This window comes from Gobius niger (genome assembly GCF_951799975.1).
Source record: "Gobius niger genome assembly, chromosome: 14".
Taxonomy (NCBI): Eukaryota; Metazoa; Chordata; class Actinopteri; order Gobiiformes; family Gobiidae; genus Gobius; species Gobius niger.
This window is the reverse complement of record NC_136865.1, coordinates 13,220,910-13,246,236: the sequence shown is the minus strand read 5'-3', so window position 1 is coordinate 13,246,236 and position 25,327 is coordinate 13,220,910. Positions and strand designations below refer to the sequence as shown.

General features: G+C 41.8%; 2 protein-coding genes across 2 annotated transcripts; both read right to left on the bottom strand.

Moving 5' to 3' along the window:
* Positions 1 to 459: 459 nt before the first annotated feature.
* trim71 (tripartite motif containing 71, E3 ubiquitin protein ligase) lies at positions 460 to 19,291 on the bottom strand. The gene is made up of 7 exons (XM_079571241.1): positions 17,580 to 19,291; positions 10,847 to 11,014; positions 7,207 to 7,341; positions 4,977 to 5,219; positions 4,406 to 4,903; positions 4,196 to 4,336; positions 460 to 3,623 (listed from the first exon to the last, which is right to left on the bottom strand). Exons 1-7 carry the CDS (start codon positions 18,303 to 18,305, stop codon positions 3,051 to 3,053), a joined length of 2,484 nt encoding a protein of 827 aa, XP_079427367.1. The 5' UTR covers positions 18,306 to 19,291; the 3' UTR covers positions 460 to 3,050.
* A 1,114-nt stretch (positions 19,292 to 20,405) lies between these two features.
* On the bottom strand, positions 20,406 to 23,366 carry topaz1 (testis and ovary specific TOPAZ 1; the record flags this gene model as incomplete). Its single annotated transcript, XM_079570371.1, has 10 exons — positions 20,406 to 20,819; positions 21,398 to 21,584; positions 21,665 to 21,868; positions 21,936 to 22,088; positions 22,176 to 22,341; positions 22,411 to 22,511; positions 22,591 to 22,762; positions 22,896 to 22,947; positions 23,053 to 23,165; positions 23,232 to 23,366. 10 exons carry the CDS (start codon positions 23,364 to 23,366, stop codon positions 20,615 to 20,617), a joined length of 1,488 nt encoding a protein of 495 aa, XP_079426497.1. The 3' UTR covers positions 20,406 to 20,614.
* Positions 23,367 to 25,327: the final 1,961 nt, after the last annotated feature.

Below are 25,327 nucleotides of genomic sequence, written 5' to 3'. Positions count from 1 at the left end.
TACAATCGGAAAGGTCAAAGGTTAGTTCCATCCACCACCACACTTACACATCTTTGGGTATATCATTTGGTAAAACCATCCCAAAAGGCAGCTTTTAAACCCATCAATTTAACACCCATTGGGACACCAGTATACTTCAAGGACTTTTAAAGCATGCAAAAAAGGAAAAATAAGGTTTAAAATATATTTTTGCTCTTTAAGAGTGAAGACCTAAAGATCTTAAAGATAGAATTCTGCAATGTAAAAAAAAAAAAAAAAAAAACATTTCACACAGTAATACTGAAATCACACATAATGAACATGTGTTGAGATCAAAGCAGCAGAATTGATGGACCAGAACTGTGCTAAAGGCTTGAAATATTTAACCAGCCAGTTGTCAATGTGTTAAGCAAAATGTAAAGTTGTTTTTCAAAAACTGATCCTGAAGTTTGCAACGGTCTCAAACAACATGGGATACAGTATTGTATTTCAATTTGAGCACATTGTCCTGCCTTGGAAAGCAGACAAAAAAGTTTAACTGAACAGTAACAAAGTGAAATCTGAGGTCAGGTGGTTATGAGGTCAACAATATCAAGGGCCCAGCCCTTTAAGTGCATCTGATCTGAGGAGATATACCCACAGTGTTCTGATTCAACATGTGTCTATGAGAGAATTATCCAGTGACACTGCAGCTTAACGCATGGTCCAAATGCCCACAATGTTTGGCACAGAACTCACACAGATCATTTTGGCACAATGCTCTTATGTGAAATATTTGGTTTGTAAGTGATGAAGGCAAAGTTAACCAGGCAACTAACAGCAGACTGTACACACCATGAGCGTTTCATGGTTACAAAAATGAAAAGATGACTGGAGTGCATCTTTTGATGCTCTTTAAAACAGTACCATGATCTTTGGTCCGAGAGCTTTGAGGCATGTACTGCACTGTAAGGGTAATACAATGAGGTATATGTCTGTATACACAACTGATGAGGTAAGCATAAATACAAGAACTGAGGTATAAAGAATGAGGTACATGAAAAAAAAACAATATCACATTTGCATGTTAAACACAGTAGGTCTGTGTGACAGAGCCTACTTGAGGTATTCAGAAGTTACAAGAGGTTGTCGAACCTTTTGAGGTCTGAGATATGAGGATGCTGAACCTAGTCATGTGCAGACAGACCGTCACCAACTATACACACAGCCTGTCGGAAACTTCATACATCCTAAGATTCTCCTTACTAGGTTCAGGAAGGAAGATATTGTCTAGTGCATTTCATGGGACACTTACTGAATGAATGATCAACTGGTTTAAAGCCCCACAACAGAAGTGAATGGAGGATCATTACTTTGCTACTTTGAACCTATGGGCCGTTTAATCTTGATGAACCAGTTTGGTGGAAGAAGCAAGATAAAGAATGGCTAACGTTCTTTGGTGTGAGTGTCCTGTTTTAAGCTGTCTGATACAGCAGACAGGGTGTTTTATCAGAGCAACTGTCAAGAACTACTCCGACTCTGATCATTGGACATCCCAACAAAAGTGATTACTTCCAAAATGTTTAGAAAGAGATCTCTCGTTAAATTCATTGTCAAATGTAAAGTTGGCCATTGTGCAGAAATTCTAACTTTGGTTGACTCCAGTAGTCATTCTACAGATTTCAAATAAGGAGAAATCTACAGGTGCCCCACAGGGAGGAGCCTCATCAGCTCGATTAGGGTGGGTCTACCCATCTGCTCACGGGACCTGAATAAATACTACAACAAGATCCAGGGGAGCGGCTTTCAAAGCATTATCTAGACCCAAAAATTATATTGTAGGCCTTTAAGGTGAGGTACTTGACATATTGGCCATTTCTGTGACGTCTGTCTTTTTTCTCTCATACTTGAGGCTTCTGTCACACAAAATGCCTCAAATAACAAGGGGTAACTGCAATCACAAATTACTCCTGGATAGTTCATCCCACCTTTTTTTTTGGTGGATTCTCTCTGGAGATGTGCATAACTATTGTTTTAGCCATTTTGTGACCAACAACTTACACACTTATATTCACTTCTAATAAGATGTTCATAAAGTAAATAGAGGGAAATGGAAAACATCTAATAATCATAAGGAATCTTACTTTTTTTTTTTTTACTGAACAATTTTGCTCATAATAAATTCATCTAGCATCTAAGATTATAAGACAGCAATGCTTTAGGGGAAGCCTGAAAAGGTCTGTGCCATTTTTCAGTGCAGCATGACCTGAGCTAATTTAAAATCTATCAACATAGGCATCGTTTTGCACTCCATCTTTCACTCCACTAAAGTCAGACACCAACTTAGACGCAAAACTTGATGTAGAAGCAAAACAAAAAGGAAGAAAATAGAGGGGGGAAAAAAGAACTTTTAAGCCTACAGTTTGTTTTTTATAGGAAACCATTGAACACTAGTTTCCTCTTTCCCAGCAAAGCCATCTACTAATGAATCATGCAGCCTCTACAATGGTCTGAGTACTGTCTCAGCAACAACATTCGGGAGGTTCACGTTGCTCACCTCTATCTATGCACAGCAAAAATTCCATGAATCCTGTGCAAATTTGAACTGAAGAGTCAATTTTTGTCTCTCTTAAATAGTATAGAGGTAGACTATTTATCTTTGTAAAACTTCACGGATAAACCTCTGCTCAGAGACTATGAGTACATTCATAAAGAGCTTTAAATGAGGTAGGTGTGGAGCAGAGGATACAAGATTTCAAGAAAAGTGAGAAATTCCCTGAGATGAAACCTAAGGAGAGCTTACAGAGAGGATTCAGAGCTGCTCAGTGCTGGGAACAAAATGGCTCTTTTTAGACTGATTATCATTTTTGTCATTTGGACGACAGATTAAAAAAAAAAAAAAAAAGTAGGTGTAATGGCAAAACCTCCTGCCTTTGTATAAAAGTTGCCCTCACTGCGGCATGCTCTGAATCCTGGCTGAGCTCACCTCCTGTTCTGTCTGTTGATTCATTCTCTGTCCTCCATTTCCTTCTTCCGAAATTGCAAAAGGCAAACAGAGGAAGAGAGGAAAAAAAAAAAAAGAATTAAACATTTTAGAATTTGAGAATGCGATTATTTCCAAAGTCTACAACTACAATGACTCCATCGGGTGTCACTGCCACACCAGAGGGTCGGTCCATCTGTCCAAAGCCACTCCCCTGTGTGCCAAATTTGCATAAGAAATTGCCATTGGGCTCAAACACTTGTATGCGGTGATTGCGCGAGTCGGCCACAATGATGCGGTTCTCCTGGTCCACGGCGACGCCCTGGGGCCTCAGAAACTGGCCGTTCCCGGTGCCCTCCGAGCCCAGGAAGCGGGCGGACTGGCAGTCGGGCCGGATCACCAGGAGGCGGTGGTTGTTGAAGTCAGTCACGACCAGATGATCCTCGTGGTTAAAGGCCACGCCCCTGGGAGAGTCAAAGTGTTTCCACAGAGCACCCTCGAAGCCATATTTATTGAGAAAAGAGCCATCGGGGCCAAAGAGCTGCACGCGGTGGTTCCTGGTGTCTGAGACGAGGACCTTACCCTCAGAATTGACAGCCACATCCCATGGGTAGTTGAACTGCCCATTCTTGGTGCCCTTCTCCCCAAACTTTAGCAGGAACTGGCCCTCAAAACTAAACACCTGTTAAGGGAAGACAGCATATTTAAATTGTGAATGTTGTTCCTATAATCTAATCTGACAATGCTTACAATGCTAAATGCTTAAAGGCATTTTTCAGGATTTTTGTCATAGGGCCTCATTTCCTATTTTTTCAGGGTGGTGTTGATTTTCTGGAGATATATATATTTTTTCATTCATGCAGTCCTTATATTTGAAGAGTTTAGTAGTGGTGCTAGGCTAGCGCATGTCTATGGCAACTAGTAGCCTGCATTAAAAAGTGTGACCCACAGGCTACTAGTTACCATAGACATGGCTAGTGCTAGGCTAGCGCATGTCTATGGTAACTAGTAGCCTGCATTAAAAAGTGTGACCCACAGGCTACTAGTTACCATAGACATGCGCTAGCCTAGCACTAGCCTAGCGTCGCTAAACTATTAAAACATAAGGACAGCATGAATTAAAAATATATATATATATATCCAGAAAATCAACAACACATATGAGGCCCTATGTCAAAAATCCTGAAACATCCCTTTAAAATGTGTTTTCTGAGAATTTCATGTTGGACAGCGTACAAGTACATTGAGACATACCTGAACACGGTGATTGTCTTTATCAGCCACAATGATTCGCCTTTGACTGTCACATGCAACCCCAGCTGGACGATCAAACTGCCCAGGTCGAGACCCCAGAGAGCCAAACTTATGGTGGAATGCACCGCAAGGTTTGAATATCTGAAAGCATATCAAATCTAAATTACAACACTGCACATTTCTCTAATAGATGGCATGAAAATGGTGTACCTGTATACGGTTGTTGCTGCGGTCTGCCACCACAACATAGCCCTCCTTGTCAACACTGATGCCCCAGGGCCGACACAGCTGGCCATCTCCTTCACCCTCAGAGCCAAAAGCAGAGACCTGGGAGCCCAGAGAGCCATAGCAGCGTCCCGACTTCACCAGGACCTTGAAGGGGCTTCCCTGAATGTGCTGGTTGCAAACTAGCACAGACACGAGGTGCTCGCCCTCACATTTGGGCAGGTAGCAGACGGTGTATGAGCCGTTCAGATGATCCGTCACTTCCGCTGCAGACAGGTTTCCATCGGCAACAGACATGACTATTGTAGACAGGGCATCGCCACCGGACAGGCGGGGCTCACCGTCGTGGTCATATCCGATAACCGTAAAAGAGGCAGGCTTCCCACAAAGGGCACTTTTCAAACCCTCTCCATGGGCTTTGGTAACTGGGGCAAAGGCTCCACTGCTGATCAGACCCATGGACTGGATGGCTATGTGCAGAGCCTGCAGGGTAGAGAACAATGTTATGCTTTATGTTCGCTTTAAAAGTGAATGAAACAGAAAGTAGTATCAGTACTTGGTCTGGAGGGGTGAACATGAAGCGGTCATCTTCCTGAGGTTGCAGAAGACCCCTGAGGGTCTTGAGCTCATGAATCTGTGATAGCATGCGCTCTCTGGCCAAAAGCACATCAAGATGGTGTCCCTCATCCAGCACTTGGCTGACAGCAGCGATAGTGCTGTCCAGTTTGGTCAGACTTTGGTGTAATTTTTCAACCTGCAGGTACAACGACTTGGCCTTCACCTGACGGATCTTTTCAATCTGAAAGTGAGCAAAAAGGAGCTATTTTACAATCATAAAATTGTGACATCCAAATATACACCATAGCCAGTTCTATAGCTTCTATAGCAGGGTTTTTCTTTCAAAAATAAGGACATTTTAAGTGACCCCAAACATTTGAATCAAAAAAAAGGAAAAAGGTACATTTTATGACTACAAATCATTTGCTATTCAAGTGTTGTATATTAAAAAAAGAAATATATACATATACATATACATATACGCCAGTGGTGGTTTTGAAATGAGCCAGTAGAGGGCAGCAAAGTAGAAAAGGGAAAATATGTTATTTACATTGTAGAGCTTATTCACACAACCCAAAACATCTATGTATTTTCTTTTTCTTTCAATAACTACATACGTAACGTAATAGATTAACTACATTTTCATAGGAGCCAATAGTCTGCAGACACTAAGGTGTGTCTGCAGACCATCACTGCTAACATTTACATTCACTTGTGCAAATATTTAGTTTTTAGTCCTTCTACATACTGCAATAATGCAGTACTTAGTCACAGCATGTTATTCTGGGTTTGCTTTTCCTTGCCAGGACAGCTGTCAGCACCATTCTGGTCACAATAATACTACTAGGCTATATCGTTCGTAGCTGTTTTACAGTGAATGTGCATTGCACACAATTTATCAAGTGGTCCAGCCACAATAATATTTCAGATGTATGACTATTCAGTATACAGCTTCACGAGACAAACAGTGTGTAAGCTTTAATGTCAATAGCCCAAAGCAGCAACGACTTCATAGCTTTGTCTAAACATTTTTTTTGTGTTCAGAATCAACAATCAAAGGAAAGTGCATCACAGGGTCCTGTTGTGTTGCAGGTGCACTTTGAGGATTGAGGCCAGATATTGACCAGTAAAATTAAAAATGGGAAGGAACATCTGAGGCACTCATGCTAAAGAAATCCTTCGTGTTAACTTCGAGACACATTACTGCTAGTTAATCAAACCTTTATTACAGACATTTTAAAAAGAATTTAAAACCAAACAACACAGAAAGGTTTAGAGCACAAACTATACCAGTGACGCCACAGTTCAGACTGGTAATATGTGACACTGATTTTGAGGTTTGTCAATAATCTGATTCTCAGAGTTGTTGAGCTGACAAATATATACATTACATTTCTCAAAACTGCATGAACATTTTTGATCCCAGCAGGAACAAATAAGTGACTAGGACTGTCCCATTGAGGTCTTTTACACAGATTTTTTCGTGTAAGCCACATTAATTTTCTCAAACGTCTATAGTTGGACTACAGGTGTACAATATGCCTTAAACAGTGTAGCCTGCACATACACCATGTGGCACTGCTGGTACACATCAGATATTTATATTTACTACACAAGGTCAGCAACAGGATCATCAGCAAACATTGATGATTTACAACAGTAGAACCAGTCCAGCATGCATTTAGCTGTTGTGACAATTCGTCCACACACAAACTGATTTCTATGAGAAAGTTATGTAATAATAAAATCTGGTCTGATCTGCACAGTTTGAAATGGTTTTGGTTTGTCTTAATAACATTATCAGATAAGAGAAGAGGAAGACACCCATGGAGACGTAAGCAGGATTAGGACAAGTGAAGACCTTCTTTACGGCACTTTGACCTAAACACAAAGACTTCATCGACACCACATGGGGGAGGGATACAGAATTGCTAAGTGGGTCAAACAGGCACTTTGATTAAAACATATCCTATGCGCCAAGTAGTTTTGTTATCGTTACAACTTTAAATGATGTTCTATCAAAAAAAAAAATCCCTTTGGCCACTTATGACCAATTATATGAGTAGTAGGCGAAAGATATTTCTATTAGAATATTTGCTAATGCCAACATTTGTCCACTGTCTACTGTGATCAGTTCCTGATGCAAACTTAGCCTTCAGTTAGCACTTATACAATCTGCTAAACTGTAGTACGTTGAATGCTGTCGCGCAACTGTAAAAGGGGCATACCTTCCACAGCAGCTCACACTCTCGCTCCTCCAGCGCTTTCTTGTGTCTCAGGACAAGGGCCTTCACTTCAGTCTGCACCACCTTTGCCTTGATCTCCACCTGCTCTGCCATGGACTGGACCTTCTCCATGCTCAGCTGTGGACACAGAACACCGTTCCATTTAGGTTAATGTAAATGTTAACTATTATTTCAAGCACAATCATATGTCCTCATTATAGAAGATCACCATGATCTACTGTAGTGGATAAACAGCAGCACATATGCTCCTTTCCCTGCCTCAACAATGGGAGATCTTATCCAGGCTACGGAAAAGTACTTGCGCTTCACCCCCTTCACAGAACACTGTCCGGTCCAATCAAGTCTACAGCTTGAAATAAAGAGATAAAAAGCGTTCAGGTCAAATTTGGTCTCGTTAAATCAAAACCAATGCTTTACAAAAGCATAAATTCATTTAAATTAGGCTTTTTTTCTTGATTTAGACATGGTTTAAACACCCAATTCAGACACAATGTAACCCAATATTTTTAAATCTATTTCAGACCGGGTTTCGTCCTGAATAGGTCGGGTGGTATTGGGGGAAAAAGTTCAAGAACCACAGGTCTCTTTCTATGCTAATGTGCGTTTCTATTGATTAGATACTGAATCCTTGCATGAGGGTTTTGTAAAATTGCCCATATACATTTCACTAAATGTATACATTTATTAATCTGTAAAAACAATTATAATGGCCTTTATAGAGAAATACACTGAATTTAGCAATTAAAGGAACTAACTGCTTTGAAGAACAAATGATGGGCATTTCTGTGCTTTTCCTCAGCTGTTTTATTTGGGCCTTTCCTCTGGCTTTTCGGGGGAGGTCACAGGGTGAAGCAGACCTCACATCGACAGAGGGGAGGTGGGATAAGGTCTTCTTTGTGATATTGGCCGCAGGGATCATAGGTCAGCTAAACCTCCACAGGTCATGATCTACAACCCCTGTCTTACGACCCACCGTGGCCAACCCCCACAGCAGCCCTGGAGGAACAAAGCTGGGCTGCAAGCTCCTTTTCAAACTGCCAGCTTGAGGTAGGTTGTTCCAGTAGTTTCAGTAAGGCAGGACGCCATGCTAAGACTCAAGAATGATCACAAGCTTAATAGAAGGTGGAATATCCAGTTCAGTATATAAATAATGTCACAGTCACACTCATTCTGTCTGTTTAGCATTTTGTCCATTCTTCAAGCTTCACAAACATAAAGTGACAGTCTGCATAGGCTTTAAATGCAAGACTGTCAACTTAAATTTTAGGGTGAAATGACTTAACTGGTACAGCGCCACTGAAAAGAAAACCCAGGATCTGGTGATATCCAGTGACTGCAGGGCAGTCACTGACCACAAAACATTTTCGCCATAGTATCAGATATGAACTAGATAATCATATGGGCCGCCATCGATTATACTTTATCTTCCTTGGCCTCAGAATTCAATGAGCAGTGCCAACATTTAAGCTAGCATCCTATTTTATATACAAAACTGCATTAATTGAACATTCTGTATCACTATGGGTTTGGTAAAATAGACACAAGCTCCATATAAAGCTACATCAATGAGCCAAAGGTGTCATCTTGCTGACAAAATCTGTATTGAATATTGAGTTTTTCCTTAATATCAAAAATAGCTCAAGTCATTTTACTTTGCAGCTACAGTTGATGAATTTGGGCTGAAATCCTCTATGTCAAAGGTCTACCATTAGATCAAAAGCTCATAAAAAGTCATGCAAACATTCATGATAAATGGTATGGCTAATCAGAAGCTTTGAGGAGTCTGGTCGTATTAATTCTTGCTGTTTGCTGGTCTCACATTTCTAAATCCCACAACAGTCCCCGAGGACTGGCGCATGCAGCACAAAAGGGGCAGAACCGACCAATGAGGAACTGCAACGGAAGAGGTGCGGCCAACCAGAAGGTCACAAGCCCGGGGTCGGGGGTTGTGATAGATAATGGATATGGAGAGGGAGGAAATTTCCTACCTTAGGGGACAGGAGCGTGTATACTATCTGGCGTCAGCATTTAGTCCTGTGTGACCAATGACTAACGGCCAGATGGTAGGCGCTGCTCTCCTTGTGACTCAACTACAGGCTTGAGCCACTCCACTCCATAAAGTATAAAGTAGTACATGTGGAGCCTGTAGTTTGAACACTCGGTGCGGGTTAATAGGCTTGCGTTCATGTGCCGTCTTATTCTAAACGGTCGGGGAGTTCCAATCAAAGATGTCATTTTGGGGCCTTATAAAAATAAAACATAACAACTCAGTGAAGACCCATGGATAGTTTGTAATGAAAATGAAATGCAGCCGGAAAATTGTTGAAACCGTGCAGATGTTTTCTTCTGATTCATTGATAATCTTTGGAATGTCTGGAGCTATGGACATGAAATAAAAGCTGCCACAATGTTCGTCACTCGGCCCTAATCATTTGAGGTTAAAGTTGTTTTTATTTTTTGTTCTCCAATGAGTTTGTATAATTAAATATTACAGGCTTTATACCATCATGTTCAGCCACAAGAATAACAAGGTGGGTTTGTGAAGCTAATCCTTGATTATATGAAGCGATTTAAGGGCTATGCATAGAGCTATACTGGCCCCTGCCCCCATTATGAGTTTGCAAATTCTTCAATGTAGCCTGTTGTACAATGTAAAAAAATAACCCACGATGGCTGAGTATGAATTTAATGATGGCATAGTGCAAGGTGCAAGTGATAGAGAAGGGATAAAGGGATAGATGAGACGAGGCTGTGATGAGGAGATCCCGTGGCAGTGTGTCACATGACCTGAGCGGCAAACAGCTAATGTTTCATGATTCTTTAACAAGTTCGCACTACTGCCACACCCTCTATAAATTAGGACATACGATTGCTGAATTTAACCAAGGAGCTCGTACAACTACGTAATTATAATTACCTTTTAAAATTAAATATTAGTAAAGAAAATGGATATAACATATAGTTTTGGTATATCGCCCACATTGACGACATCATGCCCGGCAACATCTGGTGCTTTGCATATAATCAAAAGCTGACACCTTCAGCAGGAGATCCTTTCACAACTGTAAAGCTACATTCGGAGGGGGGTCTGTCAGGCTACCATACGCTCTATAATCATTGAAATGAAGAAGGCTTGCGCTTGTGTGTTCGTGAAAGGGTGGGGCGAGTAATGGCAGGGATGAGTGGCTGAATAAGTGAGCAAGTGAATGGCAGGAGGGGGAACAAAAAGTGCTTCATTTCTGTCAAAAGAGGTGTGGAGTTTTCCTTTTCTGAAATCCTTTAAATAGCTCATTTACCCTCCCCCCAGCCCTCCTCTCCTTCCTCCTACCCTCTGACCTACAGCACAGCCCCCAGCCAGACCTCACCCTGAGTGACCCACCCCCGCTCAGGGCCAGCTGGACATCTCCAAGCAAACAGGACCGGTCACTTTCAAACGTGCACTGCTCACATACTACTTGTATGTCAAAGCCGAACGCAGCTTCACAGACTCATTTATTACGGCACCATTTTGAAACGCTTCTAAAATGTCACTACATATATTTTTTTTAATACATTGCTATGATTAATTAAACCTGGACGACTGACGAGTGTACGTAGACACTCGGTGGGAATGTTGCTTCACCTGCACAGCCTGCCGTCCCTGTTGGGCATCTGCCAGTAGCTGGATGGTGATGGCTCTGCAGTCCTGCACAGCGTCCTGGAGGTAAACGACTGTGTGGCCCATATGACGACCAGCGCTGCACTCGCGGCAGATTGGCACAGAGCAGGACTCACAGAAGAAAAGAAACACCTGGGGAGCGAGGAAAGACAGGAGGATTATTTCAAACTAACAACAATACAAGAGACTAAAATAACTTATACAACGGTTAGATGGCCTATTCAGTTCAAGTAAATACAAAGCCTGCAAAAAAAAACAATACACCACCAAAATAATGTGGCAACTTTGGCTTTGAGTACAGCACACATTCACTATAGCCTTCTTAAACTAATCCAAAAGTAATGCTTCTATACATAAACCTGACCAAATGCAGCAAACCCAGATCCAGGTTCCAACTTTTTGTTTGTTTGTACGTGGTTCATAATGAAAATGTACTCTCTGAGCCTTCTTATACATAAGCCTTCATCAATTCTAACATTTTTTTGTAAAAAAGTAAAAAAAAATGCATAGTCAATCATTTTCAAAAGACACCCATCAATAAACCACAATGGAGGGCGAACGGCCATTGGAAGGGGAGGAACCTTTGCAATCAATCCATCAATAACACTTGTCCCCCGGGGAGCAGCATAATCTAATGAGACACACACAGAGAAACACTTCCCCTTGATTGCGCCCCATCCCGCTCGCCGCTTGCTCCTAAAGCCCCTCGCGGAGCCTATTCTTCCCCCCTCTCCCGGCCTGGCCTTCTGCCGAGTCCCACCTCTGTCGTGTCCACACAGCTCTGTCACTCACAGGCCTCCCCCTGCTTGATCCGACCACCCCCCACCCCCACCCCTCTTCCTCATCAGCATCTTCTGAATTCCAAGGGGACAGAGCGCACAAAAGCGAAGAATGCAGCTGGGACAGAAGTGGAGACATTGAAGGGTGTGTGAAGGTGGCAGTTGGGGGTGACGTATAGGCACGGGATGATTGATGGTTAAAAATGTGGGCTTCTGCTTTGAACATTGGCAGGGCTTACCAAGGATCGACAAAACATTTTACATGGAAAAGCTACATGAGAAGAGAGGACATTGCCCAGAAACGGTGTAATTAGGTCATGCTAATTAAACATGCCAATAACTTTTATTACACCACACCACCTGCCACCAGTGAAGCCCTGCGCCTGGTGGGATGCAATAAAATGAACATACTTGGCCTAAATTGCTATGAAAGGGCAAGTCATCCTGTTTTGTTTCATATAAAATAGACTGGAACAAAAGTGTTTTTAATTTCCCAAAAAGCTGCAGCCTTTGCGACCATTGAAATTGTGATTTTTGGCTTTAACATGAGTTCAATGTGTATTAGAAGAAAATAGGCTTTAAAATCCAGTCACGAGGCAGTCAACACCATTGTGCGCCTCGTGCAGGTCCCACAGCATGGCAATGGTTAAAGTTATATCAAACAAGGGTCACAGAAGGAGTAGACACTTCACTCTGGTATCCTCAACTAAAAGATCGGTTTGGATTGGATGCATTATCCATGCTGTGAAGTGTGAACCATGTGGGGATTTTGCTGAATTATTAAATTCATTGCATAAGTGAGCAGTATCGACTTCTGACAGCAAAATGATATCCCTACAGTGGGTCCCAGGTAAGACACACTCTCCCCTGCACATGGTAGGATTACGTAATAATCAGCCTCTTGGAATGCCAGTCAATATCATTGACGAGCACAGGATACAGGCTCTTCCCAGAGGTCTTCATGAAAGCATCTCGTTTCCTCTCTGCCTCTGACATTTTTACCAATCACTCCTTTCGAACCATTATTGACATGGCTTAAAACAAGGACTGTGTTTATCTATTCAACTTAGAAAGAAATAAAAGTGAATAAAAGTGCCTCAAGTGACTGGTAAAAGGGATCAGTCACTTGAGGCAGGGCAGGGTCTTTACGGAACACGTCTTGCCAGTTTTAGTAAGACCTTTTTTGGTTTCAAACCTCTCTCTCTGAACACTGCTGTATCTTTAGATATCAATGGCTATATCCAATATTATCTTCTGTCAACATCTAAGTTATCCCTATGAAGATTCTGCCCCAGCCTTCTGAATTATTGTCAGAAGGTTGACAATAATTAATATAGGCTACGTGCAGTTGCTGAGAGTAGTGCATGTATCTTTGATGTTAAGGATGTTCATTCATATTTTTATGTATTTATTAGTAACATCATTCTCACACAAGACTAGAAGGCTTCATCTAAGACTTTAGAATCAGGACGGAAGACTGCATCATGTTGACTATAGCACACAGGGAGCAGGCTGCAGACTCTGGGATAGGCCCTTCTCTCCTCCCTCATCTCTCCCCCTCCCCCTGCAGGTACTGAGAACTGGGGGAGAGGGCACGAGCGCAGGCAGCCAGTAAAATCACTCCGTGCAGCATTCGCGGACCGCGTGCAGCAGCAGCAGCGGCGGCGGTGGTGGGGGAAGGGACAAGGGCTACGTTGTGTCACAATGTGGTGTCAGAAAATCCCGAGCTGATTACAGGGGTACAGTTACAGTGCAGGCATGCTCATAGTACAAATCTAATGATTCAAAAAGAGAAATAACTTACGCATGCTGACATGACACAGAGTCTTTTTTTCCCCTCCATTTTATATAATGTACTTTCTACCAACATTGATACAACAACAATTAATAGCAACTTGGATGAGTGAAGCCCACAGGCTACAGCCGTTAAGAAACAAGTTCTTTTCACCACATCTACCCATTTGTCAATATTGACCCATCACAAAACCCTCCAACATACCTGAATGGTGATGTCAGGTGACAATTTTTTAGTAAAGAAAGATATATTGCAGGCTTTCAACTAATGCACAGAGCAAGAGTTTATAGACAGAACAACTTATTTGGGTTGCAAGGCTTTGCAGACTTTAAAAAAAGAAGCTTATCATTCCAACTTTACATTAGCTATATACTACATAAAAATAATATATACAAAAAAACATAAAACATATATACATCTATTTTTCTGTGCATTAAACAATGTTTTTCACATCTTTGCCGTCATCATTTTCCGCTACCTTTCCAACGGTTAGCCTTGTTGGCTTGTTGCCACGGACACAGGACATGCCTGGCAATGTTTTGACACTCAGCCAGATACAACATAGGGGGGCGGTGGCCATAAGCCAGCGAGCTGATTGGATGGCCCCTGCAGCAGAGAAGGAAAACAAACCAGAGTCAGCTGGCCTCATTACCTAAGGAGCATGTGACTGGGTGTTGCATTAGATATTTGGGACTGTAAAAAAAAACAAAAAAACATATGCAGACAGGGGAATGACAGAGAGGGAGGAAAAGGAAAAGGTAAACATCACAATAAAGAGAAAAGAGAGAGCTGAAAGGGAAAGAGTAGCATATAAGACGTAGAAATATGAGAACGAGGTCTAAGAGCAAACACAAGGGCTGAAACGGAGACGCTGTGTGAATGAAATGTGGAGCAGCTGGGTGTAACCAATACAACTGTGTACAGCATCCAGCTATTCTTAGTTAATGAGGCTTTCCAGGGCATCATACACTACACACCTCGCCCTTTTAGCCACACTACATATATTCAACCATAGTAAACTAACAAGAGCACCAATACTGTTTTCCTTAGTTTAAAGAGCCCACCAGCCTGCCCTCAAGCTATTTCTCTGTAAAACATTCTTGCATGCACATAACAGGCAGACAAATGATTCACACAAATAAGCTTTACATATTATTACAAAGCAAATTGGGTGTGACATAAGGATCAGTGTTTTGCCTTTCTTTTCAAGTTTCTAGTTTTCTACTTCTTCCGAGGACAAATCACAGCTGGAGTCTGATTAAACTGCTTAAAGCCTTCAATGAGAAATGTGTTAATGGCACAATCCTGTTGAGAGAGGTCAAATAATGGCCAATTAAAAGCCCATTTGAGAGCAGCTACCGAGTAGGAAGTGGCAGGGTTTAGCTTCTGGATAGGTTTTAAATCCTGTTGTCACAGAAATGTGATAAATGCCTTCCTCTCTAACCATTAAATTTATATGGCTCAAAGTCCTAAACTGTACATCAAAGCATGGACACACACACAGTGAGCCTACATTAAACACATTCACAACACACAGGAAAGGGGAATGCACTCCAATAATTGGGCACATGTTGTGCATTAAAGCCCTGGAAGTCCGACTTCATATAATCCGAGTGTGCTGGCTGTGTGGAAACACATACTAAAATCCTCTTCAGAGGATAACTACCTGCAGATGGGGGATGCTCTTAGAAAGGAAAGCGCACAGCCACACATTTACTGGGATACTTCCAAGGGTCATGAAATGTGTAATGACTTTACCCTCAACAGCAACAGCTGCTAAATCATGTTAGGGAGACTTTCTGCTTCTATAACGCCTATTGTCTCTGACACAGAGCAGACCATGGGTTGATGAGAAAGGCAGGAGCCAACAGAGGAAATACCCAGAGTGTGTGAGAGGGAGAGCAAAAGGGAAAAAGAGAACCCAGAAGCTATAAACTCAAGTTACAGGAATTCCTTTGGCCTTGTATCAGCGTCAGTGCAGGGTTAGGTTTCCTTACAAACATTCTCGCTCCAAAGCTGCAGAGTGGGAGAGACAAAGCCAAGCCAACATATGTTTTCAGTGATAGTTTCCATTCTCACTTTCAGAAAGAAATGGCTGAGAAATTACAAAATGCTATGTGATCAATTTCCAAGAATAAGAACAAACCAAGTCCCGCCACCGTGGTGTCAACTGAATAATGTGAGTCAGATGGCCGTCACGATTATCATATCATTAGACATTTCTCAGATGGGCAGAGTATGTGTCAGAGTCTGACATCACAGCACGCAGAGGGCAACCCTTTGATGTAATCCCATTTTCTATTTTCCCTTCACACACAGCAGGGGAGCTTCTCAGCCTCACAAGCCTCAAGTGGTATTTACACACTACTAAAATACACACACATTCTCCGTGTTGGCCAGTATTTCTCAAACTGTCACTCCTCCCACAACCTGAAGGGTGTTATTGAATGATAAGGCCAAAACATAACACTACTGTAAAGTAACATGTGCAATAACCACTATGCAAAACTATATGCAATAATCTCTATCTTTTTTTCTATTTTTGTCTGTTTATTTTATGTTTTACTGTTTATACTTTTTCCCCCTTAAAGTTCTTTGGTAGTCATTGTATATAAGATACCTCTATTTACTATTTAATTGTTTGCACATTTCTTGTCTATTCTGCACACTATTCTGAGTGTTTCCGAGAGCTGAATGTAACAAGTGAATTTCTCCATTGTGAGATCAATAAAGGTTATCTTATCTTATAAACAATTTGAGGGCAAAATGATGTCCTGTAAGCCCATCTCAACATTACACTTATGGCCAACAGTGAGCAGTTAAAACACTAATAACAATTATGAGCATCCAAATAAAAGTAACTGTTGGGAAACAACACTAACTGGCTTATGATCACAGTCTTACGCAGATTCGATTTCTATTCAAATCAAATTAATAAAACAAATCAAACGATAACATAAGATGTAACGTCAAATTGAGGGACAATTCAAAGAACACCAAAAGATTAACAATGCAGAGATAGCCACTCAATTTTCTTATGACATCACACGCACAAGCTCTATATCAAGGAGCTGACAGAATGAGAATGACTGCGTGGCCACTGCACCCAGGTAAAGACAGACAAGCCTCTTCTTCTGTGTCATTCCCTCCCCCAGGCCTGAGGCTCTCAGGACTGTGGACCTCTTACTGGAAGATGAATCTCTTACTGGAAAATTGAACCCTAGTTACTGGCACTGGTGGGGGGAGTGAGGAAGGGTGTGACTCACTAAAAACACCAAATTGGAAAACCGATCCGACTTCTGATACTTGCCGCTTGATTAAGGTTTGGTGAATGCTTATTAATATCACTTAAAATGAAAAAATATTGGGATATATATCGTATATCGATATTCAACCTAAATATATCGGGACATGACTTATGGTCCATATCGCCCAGCCCTACATTATATCATCTCAAATCTTTGCAGGATCCTCCAAAAAAGTTCCCAAATCCTTTATCATAAAAAACTCAAAAGGTGAGGGAATAGGTTTTCTGAAACAGGGGATCAAATCAAGTTTATAATCAACATTGAGGTTATGGTTGCAACAGTCAAAAACAAGCCTTTGTAGTTTTCTCAAACCTGAGCTTAAAAGAAAGAAATTGAAAGAAAAAAGCTCTGATCCCCGAGTCCCAACTTGTCTTTCCCATTTTCAGCCAAACCCTACATCTTCGCGACCCTCACTGATAGGCCCTCTATCAGAGCAAGAAACATGTGTGCAGTTACTGAGGCCTCTCTTTGGCCTGTATGGCGGTGTGGTACAGATTAACTAGACTCTGCATGTGTCTGCATAGAAGTGTATAAGTGTGTGTGCAAATCCAGCTCAGCCCACGTGCCTACATGCATCTCCAGGGAAGTAGGTGAAGAGCCACTGCGAACTTAAGGCCATATGGTCTCCATGGCCAATACTACAGTTAATCCAATTGTACTATGAGATTTGAATACTATTGTAAGAGCGGGGGCTGGGCTGTAAGGATATTCAAGTCTAATGCACCTCTCAAACCTCATGTGTAGGTTTATAGCAGTGACTGTAAAAACAACAACTATAGAAATGCAAAAGCCTACTCAAAGGGGCGGTCACTCACCTCATTGTCATGGTGCTGGCAGAAGCTCATGCGATCCTGGAAGAGGGACAGCAGGGCGAAGTTATTCTGAAGGGACTGGGCTAGAGACACAGACACACCTGCCTGGCCTGGGTTACTGTTGGCATTGACCCGTCCTAAATGGAGACTCTCTCCGATGCGTTCAATGAAGTGATCCTTGGTCAGTCTCACTCTCTGATGCGCTCGCACACAGTTGTCACACAAATACTCCTGGCAGTCAAGGCAATGGGATGTGGCGGGGTTCTCCTCATCACAGGAGCTGCACTGAGGCTCAGCCAGGTGATTCAGCAGGCCCCCGTGTTGGTGAGGAAAGCTGGAGGAGCACCCCCCCAGACCACGGTGATGATGTCCATTCTTGTTCTGAATCGGCTCCTCAGAGCTCACCACCACATCCAGCAAGTTGCTGAAAAGAAAGTTAGAAGAAGGCAGGGAGTCCACACCGGCTTCAGAAATGGACACTTTCCGGTCACAGGTGGGGCACCGCAGCTTCAGAGGGTCCCCGGGACTTCGCTGCCCCTCTAGGCACTGCCTGCAGAAGGCATGGAGGCAGGGTAAGACATGAAGCCTCCTGGAGGTTTGAGAGGAGGAAGAGGATGTATGCGAGGAGGAGGAAGAGGTAGATGAGCTGGAGGAGATGGGTGCAGAGGAGCCGCAGAGCTCCTTGCAGAGGGGGCACGTCTGCAGGTCGGAGTCTGGAAAGGAAGCCATCTGCAGATCAACACAGGCTCAGTTTATATCAATGTTGCTGAGGTATTCATTTGAGGATGCACGGGTCGACAGTGTTGTCTAGATACACAGTTGGTTCTTGAGGTAGATTCATGAGGTACTGAGGTTCAAACAGTGGAAATGTTGGTCAGTGACATACAGACATTATCTGTATTGCATAACTCAGGCAAGATGCAAAAAAAACATCTATAACACTTTTTTTTTTAGACTTGTTCCTTCAACAACAGACTAGTCCTTATTACTAGTTTTGGTAAGGCTTCAAGTTGAAAGGGTTAAAAAAAAAAAAAAAAAAAATTACAATAGGTGGTCAAGCTCATAAAATCCAGCCGAATTTGGAGGGGCACTGGATCAGTTTTGGAGAAGTGGGGGTCACGTCTCTCCTCCCCCGCCGATTCACAAACATGGCCCAGTGTTTCAAAAATCTAGGACACTAATCATAATAGTTTAGGGTCTCCTCCAGCTTAGCCCGTCTGGTCGTGCCGTTTCGAATCTAATCAACCATCGGGGTCCGCTCAGGCGGCGTTACGCGCAGCCTGTGCTCGGTTGATAGTTGCAGCGCCAGCCACAGTTCACTGGATCGTAAATTATTCATCAAAGCGCAGATCTCACAGTGTGCATGGAGTCAGAGAGGCGCCATAAACAAACAGGAGCTTGGGTAAAGGACATTTACGCGGAGTCCGTAGGTAAAAAATCATCCGTGCAGCTTGAGAAGAGGCCGTGCGGTGCTCTTTTCGAAGGCAGCCCGTCCGTCGGTGGCTCGCCCCAGTCTGCGCTCTGCGTGGAGGAATGCGCACAGTCCGTGGACTCTTGGAACGTCCCCGAACAGAAAACTCCCCGTGGCGTATGGCTCTACATGTAACTACTTAAGTAAAAAGGCTGCTTGGTTCCATCATGTTCGGTTCGACACAGGCGAGAGGCGTGCAGGGCTCTCTCGCAGGCCCGTGGTACGGTGGTGCTGGCTCTTCCAGTGGCTCTCGTCCTACTGAGGGGGGGGGGGGGGGGGAAACGCACCAACTACTTCCGCCCTGGGGAGGAGACAAGGGCGTGAGCGAAAGAAGAGCAGGCGCGCTCACAAATGTAGGCGAAAGGGTGCTCCAGTCTGTGCCACTTTGTTTTATGCATTTATATATTAGGCTGTATCTATTGCTTTGCCCATGATGTGTTTTTTCGTGGGGGTTGCTTACTTTATAACACAGGTTAAGCTCAAACATATCTGATCAAATATGAGACCTCGACGAGCCAAAACCGTGAAGGCAGACAAAAGGATGGATGGCTCAAAAGCCTTCAGTAGGAAAATGTCACAGTCGGAAACCTTCTTGCAGCATAGTTCAAATCCTTTACTGACCTCGTATTGGCCTTTTTAAATCTATTGCAAACCCTAGGCTTATAATGGTTGCTACTTGTATGGACCATTTGCAATTCAGGCGGCCAGGGTGTGATCAACGCATTGCAATTGGGATTTTGTGCGTTCCGCGATGATGCTCTTAGCCCAATATGGCCTTTTTCCATTATTTACTGCACGCCTGACTAATGGAGTGGGGCCCCATGACAGTGTTTATGATGAAGCCATGTGTAAGGCTATGGCATGCATTGAAGCATGTGGAAACATTTTGTTTGTATCAAGAGATAATTCTAGTCCAGATTGATACAAGAAACAATAATGCAATTTGGCAAACAGTAACGAGTTAGTGGTATAACAAATGACTCCCCCTAGTGGAAGATTTGTGCGCACAACAAAAATTTACAACAATTTTATGTCCTCTTTATTGTTGTATACAAAACGTTGTTATACAAGTAAAGAACCATAATGCGAATATTGGCTGAACAGATGTTTAAGATGTAAAGAAACGTTTAAGCAGTTTATTTTAATATGAAAAAAAAAATAAAACTGCTGTTTTATAAAACCTTGCAAAGAAAACCACAGCTTTTTAACTTCAAACAGTATTTCCATAATATAGACCAGCACCACAACATTGTATAAAACTAATTTCCCGTATAAATATACATTTATATTTACATTCAAACGGTTTTCACAAAGTAATATATAAAACACAAAATTTTCAACAATGTCATCAAAGGCATGCTTATTTTCACTCAACAATGTAACTTTGTTGTTGCAGTTCTAACAATAGCACTGTTTTGGAACAGACCATCTGATTCTTTCTGTTTCATATGTTTTTTTTTTGTTTAACAGAAAATCTTGATTTCATCTGTTATCAGACATCGGTCCATGAACAAAAGCAGCTAAGGCTTGAAATTAAAATGATTTAAGTGGTTTGAGGTGTGGAAGTTTATGTTGCGATAGTCCAAACCTCATTGGCCCATAAGTGATTATTTCGAAGCCAACGCCGAGCTGATGAAATGTCAAGTGCAAAGACTTGGTCCTGCGAGGAGTTCACAGACGTATAGCGAACACTAAGTTTGGGCTGTGGAATACAAGCAGCAGAAAGTAGACGACTACCAGCAGAAAGATAGTCACTTTCACCACTTTGAGTCCTGCACAGAAAAAAAACACAACCAATAGAATCACTGTGGCTTTATTAGGCACTATAGTATGAATCATTCACAAATCATTCACTACCACCAGAGTTGCTCATATAATGCTCAACGTCATACACTATACACCAGAGGTAGACAAAGTCAGGCCCGGGACAAAATCCGGCTCTCCAGTATAGAACTTCTGGCCCCCAACATGTTTTTGAGAAATGTGATTATGCAAAACAGGGATCAAATACCTGCTAAAGTGGCCTAAAAAATACTGAAAATACTGTCAATTACTTCAAAATTTCCAAGAAGATGATCCAACCCCCATATGAGGACAGATAGGATGAACACTGGGATTTGAATAACATGGGGCTTTACTTTGGTCATGATTTGGGGGATTCGCCTCTTGGACTTTTGATAAGTCAGAAAAGTAACTTGCCTACCCCTGCTGTACATTCATGCGTTTACATATATGTGCCTCTTTTCCTCTTACTCCAACAACACATAAAACTGTTCCACACTAACATATTTTGGTCAATTGTGGGCGTAAATTGTTGTAATATAAGGAAACATTCATATAGGACAATTACCTTTTGAGAGTGATGGACATGGTAGAAGTGGTGCATTCTGGGAGAGCAAGAATGGCAGCTGCATTCATTGTAATGAACATCTCAAAAGTAAGTGCGAGTTCAATTTCTCCCAGCTGAGATGGGACCATCAAAGTCATCATTGCATGTGGAGCAGACACTCCCGGATAGTAACCTTTGTTCAACGAGCCTAAGAGAAAGAAATCAGTATCAGATATAGATACTGATCAAAGATAGAGAATATTGGCAATACTTAACTAAGAAACTTACGTTTGAAGATTGCTCGTGCCCGGAGCCAAAGATTCTGTTTTCCCATTTTGTGGAGAAGCATCTGAAGCATGGCCTGGTCAACTTGCAGTCCTTTGGAGAGCATAAAATCCACCAGGTCTGATGCCAATGCCAGAATCTGTCTGTCTAGGCAGACTTGCAGATGAGCAGAAAAGAAAGTAGTATACCTGGCTATGTCGACGTGGCCTAAAATTGGAAAGAAACACTTTAAACATTAGTATGGACGCGTGAAAACATAGTGGTATTACTATACCATTGGGCTCCTTGAGCCCTGGAAGGTTGCTGAGGATTTCCAGAGTATCTCTGTGAGAAGTCATTTCAGCCAGACGCAACAGCACATGAGTCCGGTTCTCAATATCAGCTGCCTCACATGGCCACAAGCTGGATGTCAGAAACCACTCATTTTCTATAGACCAAAGATAAACATGACACTTGTAAATTAATCTAAGTTTTATAATAACAATTTACCCTTTACCCAGTCTGACGCTCTTACCTCTTAGAGTGTTTAAAGCTCCTTCAACACTGCTGTTTAGGAGGAAAAGCTCAGTTGCCACATTTACAAGATTGCAGCGTGAGGTGCCGTCTTCATTTCCAAACAACCCTTTCATTGTGGCATAGCTGACCTTTGCAGCCGACAGCACTTCCACAACCTTTAGACCCTTTTATTAAAATAAAAACATTACATGGATATACATCAAAAACTTAAATTGCACATTCTGTGTTTTTACCTTTACCCATTGATGAGTTTTATGGTAGCGCAACATAAGCGAAACTCCAATTCTACCTAAACAACTCATAACAGGACTGTCGTCATCAATATTGTGGGCCGCTGTAAAATTGGAATAAAAAAATCTTTTAAGGCACTGGCAAATTGTACATGAGTTTATTAATCATTTGAATTAGTCTACCAGTCTCTGCAAACGCAGCGAAAGGCAGCACGAGCCTGTCTTTGCTTTCTGACAGGAGAGCTACAGCGATCCGACCACTGATTTTCTCCACTTGGTTGACTTGTTGGGTTGATTGACAGATGGACTGAAAAACCTTTCCCAGTCTTTTCCAGTCTTCTTGTTTGGTACAAAGCTTATATCAAACACACACATTAAGTTTTCTACTCTTTCACAAACGGCCAACAGTAACTGATTATCGGTAAATTAAACACACACACATTGACAGCAATAAAAAAAAAAGAATACAACAGGATTTATTTACCAACCTCCATCTCAATCACAGCATGTGCCAAGTTGAGATACTCTGTGGGCGCTGATCTGGTCAAAATATGCAAAAACAAATAAATAAAAATCACCAGGACTATAGAACTACAGCCAACCAAAATCAAAGGTTTGAAGTCAGGTGGTATTTGTTCACGTTACCTGGTGTTTCCAGAAAGGGCTGTTGCAGAATTTGAAGAAACTGTTTGATGCAATTCAGTATTTTTCACACTGTCCAAGAAGTCTAAACTCAGAGGCAGGCCAGCACCGGCCATCTGTTAGAGAAAAAAAAGAAAATCAGAAAATCAATCACCCTGGCATCAAGAAAACAAATAAGTTACCTTAAGTGTGAGCTGCATAAGTTCTGGTGCAAAGCTCATGAGACACTTTTCTCTGATGAAATTGAAAACACCAAGGAGGAACTCAAGCTCAGGCTGGAAAAAAAACATGAACAAGGTGACAAGTGATTGTGCCATGAAACCTTAATGAAGATTTACTGACCACTATAGTGTGGGCCAAGGCAGTTCTGAAAACGGTGAATAGATCAGACAACATGCCAGCTTTGAGAAGAGCCCACTGAAGTGTTATCAGCACTGGCTTGGAAAAATACACTCCCGGTTTGTTGCTTTGGTAGAAGCCAGTAAACACAGCTCCTACAGCGCAAAAAAAACACATCGTTTTCTGACATTTGTTATAGCACGAGAGAGATTCCTTAACTATAAAAATACCTGCTTTGTGAAGGCATGCAGGATTTTTAACAAATCGCGCCAAAGTTTCTGTACAAAACTACATCAAAAGACAAGAAAAATTAGAAAATGCAAAGTTACCAACAACAAACAGCAGAGGGCGATGTTGCATGTGCAGCCGCTTGAATATAAGACTAGTGTACAAAATATTTAGTTTACAATATTTCACAATATTTGGACAATATTTCACAAACCTTCTCATCTCCATCCATAGGCACATGATGGAAACGGCAAGCTTTAAATCCACAGCTTAAGGATTCACTGAAGTAGTTTCTGCAGTACTGAAATTTTGCACGTTAAAATCAAGCATATTCATCATTTTCAAAAACATTGAAAATGCAGGTAATCACTTACTGCAGGTTTCTGCCATCTAATATCCGCTTCATTCGGTGTGCTTGTATTCCGCGTTATAAACCCTGAACACAGAAATTATTTACAGTAACTGTTGCAATAATATGGAGCAATAAAATATATTACAAAACGTGTTCTCACCGAGTCTTGAGGCCAGACTTGGAGAAATATGAGATATGTTTTCAGTTGGAAAGTGTACAGTTCTGTAACAAGACAGTATGTTTAGGATCTAAAAACACAACAATGAAATAATGAAAAAATAATAAAACACCTCTCTTGTTCGGTATTTATACGATTTTCTTCTGATGAAACCTAAAAAATACAAACATTAAGTATCTGACACATACATTTGAAAGAAATTTAGTGTGGTAATTTCCCATGTAAAACATCACCATGAGTTTGTGTTGCTTAATAGAGCCACATTGCAGAGCAGAAGAAGTACTGTTGCATTGGGGTCTCCATGACCTTCGGGGGCTGTCCTCTGAACAAAATCACACAGGTATAAAAAAAGATTAGTTAACTGGCACTGGAAAAGAAGTGAGTTTACATCTTGTGTGCCATACCTGGACTGTCACGCAAAAAGTCCAGATTTACAGGAGTAATACTGCTCCTTAAATTAAGAAATTCATATCAATTGTTGTGCAGGACAGAACACACCACCACGCATTAAATCAGATAAAGTACAAGACTACATTTTTTCTAACGTACCTTTGTGTGATCTTGGATGACTCAGAAGTAGGGGGCACTATTTTAACCATTTTCTTACACCCTGGTTCAGGGTTGTCACTTGTCCTGACAGGTCCTAGTTTGAGAAGACCTTTAAGCGGTAACTTCTCAAATAGATCAGAGTCATCTTGAAATACATCCACGAGTAGAATGTCGTGTTCATAAGCTTTAATCTCATCCAGAACTTCCGGACTCTCCAAATCTTCTTCCGGTTCGTGGTCTTCTGACATTTCAGAACAATTAGAATCTTGGTCTGAAGATTCATCATTGTTACTGCTGGGAGAAAAGCTTGATTGTGTTGAAGCAATCGAGGGAGGAGACTGTGCTGTCGAGTCTGTGACCAATGGCTGCTGTTGTGATTCCTCCTCAGCTGGTACCACAAATCTGTGGACATCATTATGACTTGGAAAAGCTTCTATTTGTGACCTCCTACAATTTTGTGCATGGCTGTCTTCAATAACATTAGTTATTTCTGGTGTGTAATTTTCAGACCACATTTTGGGCTTGGGCATATCCCTGTTGTGATGTTCAAATTCAACTGAGGTGTTAGTCACGATGTGCTTTAGAGGCGAGTTAAGAGGAGAAAGTAGTGGTGGAAGCAAAAGATCTCCATC